Genomic DNA, 13,428 nt, shown 5'->3' on the forward strand with positions numbered 1-13,428 from the left:
TTCGCCGAATCTGTTTTAACTTTACAGTCTCGTAATTTGTTTTGTTGAATCTAATGATGTAAGAGGGAGACACGACGGCGGGGAATGATGTCAAAGATGCCGTGGTGTCACCGATATCTGGAGATGGCACGGCGGCGGAGAATCAGTCGAAGGTTACTCCACCGCTTCTTCGCCGAATCTGTTTTAACTTTACAGTCTCGTAATTTGTTTTGTTGAATATGATGATGTAGGAGGGAGACCAAAACGCTGTGGCGATCCTTCTCGAGAAAATGGCTAACGATGAAGAAGAGGAGGTAGATCCGAGTGTGAAGAACGCAGCAGCGAATCAGTCGATGGTTACTCCACCGCTTCTTCGCCGAATCTGTTTTAACTGACAGTCTCGTAATTTGTTTTGTTGAATATGATGATGTAGGAGGGAGACACGGCGGCGGGGAATGATGTCAAGGATGCCGTGGTGTCACCGCTATCTGGAGATGGCACGGCGGCAGAGAATCAGTCGAAGGTTACTCCACAGCTTCTTCGCCGAATCTGTTTAACTTTACAGTCTCGTAATTGTTTTGTTCAAACTGATGATATAGGAGGGAGACACGGCGGCGGGGATGATGTCAAGGATGCCATGGTGTCACCGCTATCTAGAGATGGCATGGCTACGTAGAATCAGGTCGAAGGTTACTCCACCCCTTCTTCGCCGAATCTGTTTTAACTTTACATTCTCGTAATTTGTTTTGTTGTATCTAATGATGTAGGCTATCGTGTTGTTTGAAGCCGAGAAGGAGACACTTGGAGACACAGCGGCGGCGAATGATGGTGATGTCAAGGATGCTGTGGTGTCACAGGTGGTGCGTCCACGAATTAGACAAATTAAACGACCTTGGAACGTGGTGACTGATACGACGGATAAAGTAATCTCCACAGCTTCTTTGCCAAATCTGTTGGAAAAGGAGACACCGGGAGACACGGCGGCGGCAAGGATTCTAAAGCCTACACAGAGACTGGATGGTACTCTATGGAAAGCAATCAAGATTCGAGACAGATGGGTTCCAGAAGACGAGGTTGTGATTTATCGACATCCACATTCCGAGGTTCAGATAGAGCTCTCGCATGTTTTGGAAATACCGAAATCCATGGAGAGCATTCATTTCTTTAATATTTTTTTCTACAGGTGAAATCCCCTTCGAGTCGAAAGCGAACACGTGGAGAGGATCTGGAGAAACCTCAGCAGCAGGTGGAGATGGCTCGACGGCGGAGAATCAATCGAAGGTTACTCCACCGCTTCTTCGCCGAATCTGTTTAACTTTACATTCACATAATTTGTTTTGTTGTATCTGATGATGTAGGAGGGAGACCAAAATGCTGTAGCGATCCTTCTGGAGAAACTGGCTAAAGATGAAGAAGAAGAGGTAGATCCGAGTGTGAAGAACGCGGCGGCGAATCAGTCGAAGGTTACTCCACCGCTTCTTCGCCGAATCTGTTTTAACTTTACAGTCTCGTAATTTGTTTTGTTGAATCTGATTATGTAAGAGGGAGACACGGCGGCGGGGAATGATGTCAAGGATGACGTGGTGTCACTGATATCTGGAGATGGCACGGCGGCGGAGAATCAGTCGAAGGTTACTCCACTACTTCTTCGCCGAATCTGTTTAACTTTACAGTCACATAATTTGTTTTGTTTTGATGATGTAGGAGGGAGACCAAAACGATGTGGCGATCCTTCTCGAGAAACTGGCTAACGATGAAGAAGTGGAGGTATATCCGAGTGTGAAGAACGCGGCGGCGAATCAGTCGAAGGTTACTCCACCGCTTCTTCGCCGAATCTGTTTTAACTTACAGTCTCGTAATTATTTTGTTGAATCTGATGATATAGGAGGGAGACACGGTGGCGGGGAATGATGTCAAGGATGCCGTGGTGTCACCGCTATCTGGAGATGGCACGGCGGCAGAGAATCAGTCGAAGGTTACTCCACAACTTCTTCGCTGAATCTGTTTAACTTTACAGTCTCGTAATTGTTGTGTTGAATCTGATGATGTAGGAGGGATACACGGCAGCGGGGAATGATGTAAAGGATGCCGTGGTGTCACCGCTATCTGGAGATGGCACGGCGGTGGAGAATCAGGTCAAAGGTTACTCCACCCCTTCTTCGCCGAATCTGTTTTAACTTTACAGTCTCGTAATTTGTTTTGTTGTATCTAATGATGTAGGCTATCGTGTTGTTTGAAGCCGAGAAGGAGACACATGGAGACACAGCGGCGGCGAATGATGGTGATGTCAAGGATGCCGTGGTGTCACCGGTGGTGCGTCCACGAATTAGACGAATTAAACAACCTTGGAACGTGGTGACTGATACGGCGGATAAAGTAATCTCCACTGCTTCTTCGCCAAATCTGTTGGAAAAGGAGACACCGGGAGACACGACGCCGGCGAGGATTCTAAAGCCTACACAGAGACCGGATGGTACTCTAAGGAAAGCAATGAAGATTCGAGACAGATGGGGCATTCATTTCTTTAATATTTTTTTCTACAGGTGAAATCCCCCGAGAGTCGAAAGCGTACACGTGGAGAGGATCTGGAGAAACCTCAGCAGCAGGTGGGGGAGACTCATACTCATGGATTTACACCACCGGCTCCACTGTCAAAGATAATCCCGACCTCTCCCTCTCCCGAGTTGACAGATGTAAGAACTAATACTTGTATTAACATAAAAATCATATCTAAACGTTTATTTCATGAAAATATCTCAATCAAGGATATTATCCTCATCACCAACGTTGCTGATTCATCTCAGCCTTCTAATGGCTTCCTTTTTCGACACAACGTCACATGTATGTAACACCCTCTAATCATCTCGTATGACCATATTGATGCCGTGGTGTCACCGATATCTGGAGATGGCACGGCGGCGAAAAATCAGTTGAAGGTTACTCCACCGCTTCTTCGCTGAATCTGTTTAACTTTACAGTCATGTAATTTGTTTTGTTGAATCTGATGATGTAGGAGGGAGACCAAAATGCTGTGGCGATCCTTCTCAAGAAACTGGCTAACGATGAAGAAGAGGAGGTAGATCCGAGTGTGAAGAACGCGGCGGCGAATCAGTCGAAGGTTACTCCACCGCTTCTTCGCTGAATCTGTTTAACTTTACAGTCATGTAATTTGTTTTGTTGAATCTGATGATGTAGGAGGGAGACACGGCGGTGGGGAATGATGGCAAGGATGCCGTGGTTTCACCGATATCTGGAGATGGCACGGCGGCAGAGACTGGGGAATGATGTCAAGGATGCCGTGGTGTCACCGATATCTGGAGATGACATGGCGGCGGAGAATCAGTCGAAGGTTACTCCACCGCTTCTTCGCCGAATCTGTTTAACTTTACAGTCACGTAATTTGTTTTGTTGAATCTGATGATGTAGGAGGGAGACCAAAACGCTGTGGCGATCCTTCTCGAGAAAATGGCTAACAATGAAGAAGAGGAAGTAGATCCGAGTGTGAAGAACGCGGCGGCGAATCAGCCGAAGGTTACTCCACCGCTTCTTCGCCGAATCTATTTTAACTTTACAGTCTCGTAATTTATTTTGTTGAATCTGATGATGTAGGAGGGAGACACGGCGGCGGGGAATGATGTCAAGGATTCCGTGGTGTCACCGATATCTGGAGATGGCACAGCGGCGGAGAATCAGTCGAAGGTTACTCCACCGCTTCTTCGCCGAATCTATTTTAACTTTACAGTCTCGTAATTTATTTTGTTGAATCTGATGATGTAGGAGGGAGACACGGCGGCGGGGAATGATGTCAAGGATTCCGTGGTGTCACCGATATCTGGAGATGGCACAGCGGCGGAGAATCAGTCGAAGGTTACTCCACCGCTTCTTCGCCGAATATGTTTAACTTTACAGTCTCGAAATTTATTTTGTTGAATCTGATGATGTAGGAGGGAGACCAAAACGCTGTGGCGATCCTTATCGAGAAAATGGCTAATGATGAAGAAGAGGAGGTAGATCCGAGTGTGAAGAACGCGGCGGCGAATCAGTCGAAGGTTACTCCACCGCTTCTTCGCCGAATCTGTTTTAACTTACAGTCTCGTAATTTATTTTGTTGAATCTGATGATGTAGGGGGGAGACACGGCGGCGGGGAATTATGTCAAGGATGCCGTGGTGTCACCGCTATCTGGAGATGACACGGCGGCAGAGAATCAGTCGAAGGTTACTCCACAGCTTCTTCGCCGAATCTGTTTAAATTTATAGTCTCGTAATTGTTTTGTTGAATCTGATGATGTAGGAGGGAGACACGGCGGCAGGGAATGATGTAAAGGATGCCATGGTGTCACCGCTATCTGGAGATGGCACGGCGGCGGAGAATCAGGTCGAAGGTTACTCCACCCCTTCTTCGCCGAATCTGTTTTAACTTTACAGTCTCGTAATTTGTTTTGTTGTATCTAATGATGTAGGCTATCGTGTTGTTTGAAGCCGAGAAGGAGACACTTGGAGACACAGCGGCGGCGAATGATGGTGATGTCAAGGATGCTGTGGTGTCACAGGTGGTGCGTCCACGAATTAGACAAATTAAACGACCTTGGAACGTGGTGACTGATACGGCGGATAAAGTAATCTCCACTGCTTCTTCGCCAAATCTGTTGGAAAAGGAGACACCGGGAGACACGGCGGCGGCGAGGATTATAAAGCCTACACAGAGACCGGATGGTACTCTAAGGAAAGCAATGAAGATTCGAGACGGATGGGTTCCAGAAGACGAGGTTGTGATTTATCGACATCCACATTCTGAGGTTCAGATAGAGCTCTCGCATGTTTTGGAAATACCGAAATCCATGGAGAGCATTCATTTCTTTAATATTTTTTTCTACAGGTGAAATCCCCCGCGAATCGAAAGCGTACACGTGGAGAGGATCTGGAGAAACCTCAGCAGCAGGTGGGGGAGACTCATACTCATGGATTTACACCACCGGCTCCACTGTCAAAGATAATCCCGACCTCTCCCTCTCCCGAGTTGACAGATGTAAGAACTAATACTTGTATTAACATAAAAATCATTTCTAAACGTTTATTTCATAAAAATGTCTCAATCAAGGATATTATCCTCATCACCAACGTTGTTGATTCTTCTCAGCCTTCTAATGGCTTCCTTTTTCGACACCACGTCACGTGTATGTAACACCCTCTAATCATGTCGTATGACCATATTGATTATGTTATATAATATTACATTATTTTTCTGTTATTACTAATGATATAGCTGCGCAAATCGGAGTATGCTACATGACTATGAGGTCTCTGTGACTCGGTGACGGATGTATATGGGCCATTACTAGGCCTTAAATGGGCCTATCAATAAGGGCTCGACAGCTATTTTTGTGACAGTGACAGTGTATATGTATGTGCCTTTGATGGGAGGAGAGAGTAAAATTCAAAAGGATCATATCATCCCGCCATTGACAGAGACTCAGAGGAACCTTAGCTCGGAAGCGAATCTAGAAGATGACGTAGTTTCCTTCTACGACGGAGATAACAGTTGCTTCTTCTCTCCTCTTCCTTTCCTATGGACCGGTGTTCTTCTCACCTACAAGGTCGCATCGCACAACCGATTCGTTTTAATTCCTGAGCTAATTTACAAGCATCGCGATTCAGATCTGTGATATTTTCCTCTTTGTTCGTGATTATCATCTTTGTTAATCATAGGTTAAGATCTGTGGAGAAATCGAGCTATGTGAGCAAGTGGTGTGAGGAAGGAAGCTCGAATCTGAGCTTGATTTTGAAATCTACCGGATCTGGATCGTTCGGCTCGGTTCTATCAAGCGATGGTAACGATCGCGGATTCGAAATCAAGTATGCTGGAGATCGATTCAGTCTCATGAATCTCAAGGTACAAACTCTTCACCACGTGTCTCTGATTCAGAGTAATCGTAATCGTGTGGATTGTTCACTAGATCGTATGGAATTGAAACACTGAGAAGTTAGATTGATTAGCCTTTTTTTTATTTTGATGGTTTTACGTAGATAGCAAGAAAACGCTGTTCTCAGGCCACTTGCGAATCTTTCAACTTTGTGTACTTTGTGTGTGATCTCTCCACATGCTCCGTTGATTCGAAAGAAGAGTCGTCATACTTGTCGACTGGTTCGAGTGAGGTTTCCACCACTGCAAGCATAAGCAAACTCAGAAACCAGAAAAGTTACAAGAGGGTAAAAGTGGAAGTGAAGAAGAAAGAAAGTAGCAGGTCGAGTTCTATACGCCGTAGAGCAAAAGATATCTTGGAGTTTCTTTCCTCAGCCTCTGCTTCTGAGGTTCAAATCCGTCAGATTCTCGGCAACACACCAGATACAAGCAAAGCTCTCAGAATGTACTCTCATCATACTTCACTACACCAAACAATAGACATACTTGTTACATTTTATCCATGGATTAGGTTTCATTAATTAGATAAGCAGTATGTTTTCATGCCCCTATTATGTACGCTGGAGCTAGTCGAAGATAATCATAGGGTTATAGTACTGATCCAACCATCGCAACCTCATCATGTTTGGTATCCTTAAGAAGGTTGTTGAAGATGGAGGAAGTGCAGAGGTTTGGCACGGGAGGAAGACTTGATCCCTATATTTACAAGGTATGAAACGCAACTTCCATATTCTTTTAATAGTAAAAGATTATTTGATCGAATACTCTACAAATTGAAACTTGAAAGCTACACACAATTTTTCACAATTTTTCACTGGGGGACCGCCCGTGTCCCCCCGTATAATAATAATTAAAGAGCCTATTTTTTTTTATAAATCTATATTTTTATATATAAAAAAATTATAAATATATTAAATAAAATTGAAAAGGACCAAAAATTATTTGATGTGTATATACTTTTATTTTCATTACCCCCCCCTATTTTTTTTTGATGTACAATGATCATAGGTTCCTTCGCTTCCTTATTTTTTTTTGTAGATTGCATGAAGAACGTTGCTGGAAGCAGGTATGATTTATATTATATTTCCTCCGCAACCTTTTGGTTATATACAATCTAAGTTGTCATGTTATATATATATATGGACTAGAACGCTAGAATTTATAAGTGGCTCTGTTACACTACATGCCCATAAATAACTAAAGATATTAGAGCCAAGGTTGGTTAATCCAGCTTATCTTATAAATCCAATCTAACTTTCTCTGGAGTAAAATCTAATAAAAGTGTTTTTGGCAAGAAGTTTTTACAATCTCATTAGTGGCAAATCTTCAATTAAATTGGCAAGTTAGTATAAATCATAAGTATCAATTTGATTTGTTTACTTAAAGGAAACAATGGAGGAAGGGAAAGTTTCCCTTATAAGTAATTCAAATCATATTTTAGATATAAAAGTGAGCTAAAATAAATTTAAATAGTTTTTTTACCTTTTATAGTGAAATAAATATATATATATACATTCTTTTGAAAAAAGCCCAATTTTTTAAATTAAAAACTGACCAACGTTTTTTTTCAACCAACTGTCCTATAAAACAAACCAATTGTCGTAAAAAACCCCCAATTAACATGCGTCAAAAATTAAGTTCACTTGACACTAGTATAATTTGCTGTAACAGTTTGTAGAAGTTCATAGTGGAGCGTGTGTTGTGTTAATTACTTTTTGAAAATATTACTAACAATAATTCATAGGCTACGAATTTAAAGTCCGAAAAGTCTTAAAGCAAGTCCAAAATAGTCGGATGATACTAAACGCTTAATTTTCAAGCAACTTTTGCGGTATTGCCGGAGTCAAAAATACGCGGCGACTGTTTGGTAAAGGGACGACCCAATGTACGCGGATTCATTAATTTCTTATTAATTATTAGAAAACATAGAAAGAAAAACGTCAAGAAACGCTAAACCGGTTCCTTAAAAACAAAAACGCTAAATTTACATCTCAGAATAAGATTTTCAGTTTCCTATAATTTAGACCCTATAGTTTCATAAATAGATATACAGTCCCAAAGGTTTTCAACATTTCAATTTTTTTTTTGTCAACCAATAAATTTCAATTTAGTACTCTGATTCTGATATACTATTTATCTGGTATTTAATAAGTTATCATGAGCAGTAAACAACTAATATTAACAACTTGTGGTAAGTAACATTATATAATAAATAGACATGAGGGGCACATTTAAAATATAATAAAACGTAGGGACAAGGGAAAAATACAGGAAATAACTATGAAACCCTCGAGAAAAGACTTGGTCCGCTTTTCCTGCATCCTATAAATTTGACTCGACTTGGAAAAACTCTCCATCGTTCTCTCGTCTCTCTCTTCAAGAGAAAGAGAACAAAAAAAAAATAAAAAGATCTTCAAAGAATGGGAAAGTACGGGGAGATGTTGGATCTAGGCGTGAGAATAGTGGCGAGGTTTCATTCTCACTGTCCTCAGACGGCGCGTCTCTATTACCATCCTCCTTCCGACGGCCACCACCATCGCGGCGTCACTGATTTAATCGGAGGTGGTGTAACGGGTGGGTCGGGTCAAGATTCGAAGGGGTTAGTTGGTGGGTTAGGAACCGGAACTGCTGCTGGTTGCGGTGTCAAGTCTTCTCAAGTGTATGAAGACGCCAGAGATCTCTTGTTATTCTCTGTTGTTTGATTGATTTGTCAACAAAAAAAATCATATTCTTTTGGTTACTTTATTGATTGAGAAAACTGTTCTTGTGAGGTTTTGTGATACATTTAAACAATCTTTGGATTCCAAAACTATTGGATGTTGATGATAATTTGATTAATATTTTTTGTTAGCTCTATTGCTTTTTTTTTTTTGTTTGACTCGGTTCGGTATTAGGTTGCTGCATCTTTGGTTTAACCCCTGACATTGGACGAAGTTATTTGCCTTTTGGACTGATTCTTTATCCTTTGGAATAATTCTTTGCTTACGGCTGCAAGCATCTTTTAAATTATTCGCAATTCGTTTTATTCTTGTCGGCTTTTTAAGAATATAGAGAGATCTCATATGTGGCCCACTGATTGAGCCCATATATGACCCATAAAGTTTGGAATCAGAAAATATCAATTATTGGATCGAACCATCATTCATTGAATCACATCCAAAAATTCTTGCAAGTCAACAATGATATCATTCATTGAATCACACCCGAAGATTCTTCTGAGAGTTAACAATGAATGGAGAATTTTTGATAATAGAGTCAACTTCGATGTTATTAGCTGTCCCAATGATACATAGGGATATTAACCACAGGACCAACCCTCTTTTGTTTATTACAAGTCCAGTACTATTTTAACACAGCCCTATTTTAACCCTATTATAATCAAGGGTTAGGACTGATACCAGAGTTAATTCATTTAATTGAAAAAGAAATATTTCATTTATTTTTGTTCATAAATTTTAAAGATAAAATTAGAAAAAAATAAGATATGATATGATTCTTTCTTCCAATTTGTTAAGCATCAAAATCAAGTTTTCTTCCCAAAATCGCAAAATCGAGTTTTTGCCCATAAACTAAGAATTGTCAAATTAGAATTGTCAAATTTCTTAGGTAAAAAAAAAATGACTATCGAACTAGTCAGCTGATTATTTTTAAACAATTTTATATGGTTATTGAGTTTTTTAACTCATTATAAATGTCGAATTAAAAAAATTAATTGATTTCGAATTTCAAAAATTAATTGATGTCAAATTAAAAAAATTAATTAATGTTGAATTTCAAAAATTAATTAATATACATACACCAAATTAAGTATTTTCTTATTTTTTTGAAAAATACTTCTCTAAATAGAAAAAAAAATTGTATTAATAACTTGATAAATTAATTATGGTCTCAAAATTATTAATTTACAGGATTTCAACATAAAAACAGTTATGTAGCGTGTTGACATAATTCGTACTAACGATATTGTATAGAATATAAGTCATGGAGTTGCTCTTAGAACGCTACTCAAAAAATTTATATATCTCATATACATATATTAAGTAAAACTTAATAATATATTAAGTAAAAATTTATATATTAACTAAAAATTAATAAAATATTAAGTACAAATGATATATTATAAATATAGTGACTCATATGTATATCTCATATACACATATTAAGAAAAAAATCAATGTTTTATTATAAATATGTATTACTTACAAAGTAAAAAATTTTCTAAGAATCTCAGCTATAGTATTTTAAGAAATTTATTTTTTCTAAATAAATAATTCTTAAAATTGAAGATTTGATACCATTAAATAGTCAAGAATGCATACAAATCTAAAATTACTATTTTTATAAGGTCAAATCTCTCTCTCTCTCTCTCTAAATATATATTTATATATATAAGATGTTTGTTCATAAAGTCATATTTTTATAAATAAATTCAAAATATTTCTAAAGTTTAAACTAATATTAATTTAATAAAATTAATAATTTTCACTAGATATATCGTAAAGTAATGACTCTAAATGAATACAATTGTATAAAAACAAGTACATTTATCTATAGAAAGAGAAGAAAAATCTGTTAAAATTTATTTTTCACTAGATATTTGCCAGATTGCTTGATATTCCAGATATTCTTAAATCTTCCGACCAAAGATGTGGTTCAGACTAGTGCGTTGTCCACCAGATGGACAACTCTCTGGAAAGACGTACATGGTCTGGATTTGGACACCGAGGATTTCAATATACACGAAACATTCGTGAGTTTTGTCGATAACTTTCTTGAACGCAACCGTGGTTCGTCCATACATCTGTTTAAGGCAACGTACGATTCTTCTTATAAGCCTGATCTTGTCAATCGCTGGGTCGACACTGCTGGTAGGCTTAAAGTTGAACATCTCGACGTTTCGGACGATTTATCTGCTCAGGATATCATGATGAATCCAACAGTTTACACTTGTAGTAGCTTGGTGTCCCTAAGGCTCGTGGGAATGAGCTTACCTAGTCCCGAGCGTGTTTCATTACCTTCTCTCAAAGATATTGTTTTAATCGTCATTGAGTATACCAACCCATGGGCATTAGAGAAGTTAATCTCACAATGCCCAGTTCTTGAAAACGTTAGTATTGATAGAATTTACGGTGATGGAATGCCCATTTTACGTGTGCGTTCCCAGTCTCTATTGAGCTTCATGCATTATTGGGATAAGAATGATGATTATGAGAAAGATCGTATAGTTGAAATTGATGCTCCCATGCTTAAGTGTCTGAGGATCAGTGATGGTGGAACTGCGAGCTTCATTATAAAGAATCAGCCTTCCCTTGTAGAAGCTGATATAGATACTGTGTTTAGTTTGACAACTGAAATGTTGCTACAAGTTGCAAATGAAATACAAAAGAGAGATATGGTTCGTGATTTTCTCGTTGGGATCTCTAAGGTGAAAGATCTGACCATCGCCTCCTCTACTCTCGAGGTACCTATATTTCTTGATTTCCAACTTTAAACCAATTATATATTTCTCTCCGTTCAAAATGTATGTTTTTGGATTTTCACAATTATTAAAAACATCTTAAATTTTAACTTTAAATATTATTTTTTGTTATTAACTATTTCTCACAACTTTTAATCAATCAAAATTCAATAAACAAAATTATATTTCTTCAAAATTTACAATGTATTCTTATTAACTAACAAAAAATACACTGAAGGTTGTACAAAAAAAATACCGGTAGTTGTACAAAAAAGTATATTTCTCAAAAAATAAGTATATTTCTCAAAAAAAATTAAGTTTTTGAAACATTTTTTTTTTAAAACATGGATCAACTCGAGAGAATGCTAGTTAATTATTCTCCAACTATCGATGTAATACTTCATTTATTAACACTGATACCTTTTTTGTTGATGTTGTTATCTGTCCACAAGCTAACATTAAGCTTGGATGATGCCCCAAAGAAAGAAGAATCTGACATCTTCATAGAACTCCTTAACTTTCCGAGACTCTCTTGCTCATGCCAAATTATTGTACGATGATCCTCATAGTCATCAGCAATGGACATATATGTTTGTCTTTGATAACTATTTGTTGCTTCTTAGTTTATTATGACATTGGAGTGTTGAAGTTGGTATGATATTTATAGTATTTATCATATTTATGAGTCAAATAAGTATTTGATTTATCGTGGCTGAAGGCATATATGCTTTGGAATTTGTGAAGATGGTTTTGTGCTTCCTTCTTTTGTCTTGCATGGCTATATAATTTTTTTTTGTATTAAACAAAACAATTGGGACCTTTTAAAAACCACAAAAAGCATTTCTGGAAGCACATTTTTACCTCCAAAAATCACCTTTTTATTAGTGGGAATAATATCTCATCAAGCTTCTGATTACATTTCAATTCATTAAGAATAAGAAAATGAAAAAAAAAACAAGAAAAAAATAAGAAGAATCTTTTGTTTGAAAGACTCTAATGATTGCGCGAGACTCTAAAATTAGGTGTCAAGTTATCTAAGAATGGAAATGGTCTTATGCTTGAACTTTAATATTATATATTGGTTTTAAGAAACTAGGGTTTTGTCTAGGTTTTCTATTTTTTGTCATCATATTCATAAATCACGGTAATTTTTTCTATTTAAGAAGCCGTTAAACTATTTTATAGGATAGTTTTTGATGTTTTAATAGACAAATATTTATTTTAAGCTTTTATTGTTCTTGATTGAACTAAATTTATTAAAATAAGAAGCTGATCTTAAGTCAGTATTGCAATTTTCAAACTAGAATTGCCAAATCTTTTAGGTAAAAAAATTATGACTATCGAATTAGTCATCTGATTATTTTTATGTAATTTTATATGGTTTTTGAGATTTTTAACTCATTTTTTTTCAAAATCTAATATTAAGTTATACTAATTCATTAATTGTATTATTATACATAGTGTATATGATAGTTCACATTTTTTTTATCATGTAATATTATAAAATATATATGAATAGTATGATGAGTAGTAATGGATAGCGTGATGCCATTGTTCGTAATCATGGACGATATTGTAGAGCTAATGGATAGTATGATGCCATTGTTCGTAATCGTGGACAATATTGTAGAGAATATAAGCCTTGGAGTTGCTCTTAGAAGCTACTCAAAAAAATTATATATCTCATATACACATATTTAGTAACACTTAATAATATACTAAGTAAAAATTAAGGAAATATTAAGTAAAAATTAATAATATATTATAAATATAGTAATGTGACTCATATGTATATCTCATATACACATATTAAGAAAAAAATCATGTTTTATTATAAATATATAATTACTTACAAACTAAAGAATTTTCTAAGAATCTCAGCTATTGTATTTTAAGAAATTAATTATTCTAAATAATTATTTTCTTAAAATTTAAGATTTGTTACCATTAATTAGTCAAGAATGCATACAAATCTAAAATGACTATTTTTATAAGGTAAAATATCTCAATATATATATATATATATATATATATATATATATATAATATTTTTATAAGTAAATTTAAAAC

At 37.0% G+C, this 13,428-nt stretch overlaps 3 protein-coding genes across 3 annotated transcripts in view; all 3 read left to right on the forward strand.

The window, feature by feature from the left end:
• The first annotated feature begins 5,485 nt into the window (after positions 1–5,485).
• Positions 5,486–6,615, forward strand: LOC106311475. Its single transcript, XM_013748660.1, is given in 4 exon segments — positions 5,486–5,574; positions 5,687–5,870; positions 6,005–6,345; positions 6,543–6,615. Coding segments are annotated over 4 exon segments (687 nt in total).
• Positions 6,616–8,230: 1,615 nt separating this feature from the next.
• Positions 8,231–8,756, forward strand: LOC106310270. Its single transcript, XM_013747508.1, has one exon. It carries the CDS (start codon positions 8,321–8,323, stop codon positions 8,600–8,602), a length of 282 nt encoding a protein of 93 aa, XP_013602962.1. The 5' UTR covers positions 8,231–8,320; the 3' UTR covers positions 8,603–8,756.
• A 1,125-nt stretch (positions 8,757–9,881) lies between these two features.
• LOC106309171 (F-box/LRR-repeat protein 13-like) overlaps positions 9,882–13,428 on the forward strand; it is a gene marked incomplete at its 3' end in the record, with an annotated part of 11,880 nt that continues 8,333 nt past the window's right edge. The window contains exons 1-2 of the mRNA XM_013746233.1: positions 9,882–9,886; positions 10,494–11,361. Coding sequence (XP_013601687.1) covers positions 9,882–9,886; positions 10,494–11,361 — 873 coding nt within the window. The remainder of the gene's footprint in view (positions 9,887–10,493; positions 11,362–13,428) is intronic.

This window comes from Brassica oleracea, chromosome C8, assembly GCF_000695525.1.
Source record: "Brassica oleracea var. oleracea cultivar TO1000 chromosome C8, BOL, whole genome shotgun sequence".
In the NCBI taxonomy this organism is placed as follows: domain Eukaryota; kingdom Viridiplantae; phylum Streptophyta; class Magnoliopsida; order Brassicales; family Brassicaceae; genus Brassica; species Brassica oleracea.

Excerpts from the sequence above, each read along its gene's own strand:
- LOC106310270 (XM_013747508.1), top strand. The coding sequence starts at position 8,321 with ATGGGAAAGTACGGGGAGATGTTGGATCTAGGCGTGAGAATAGTGGCG.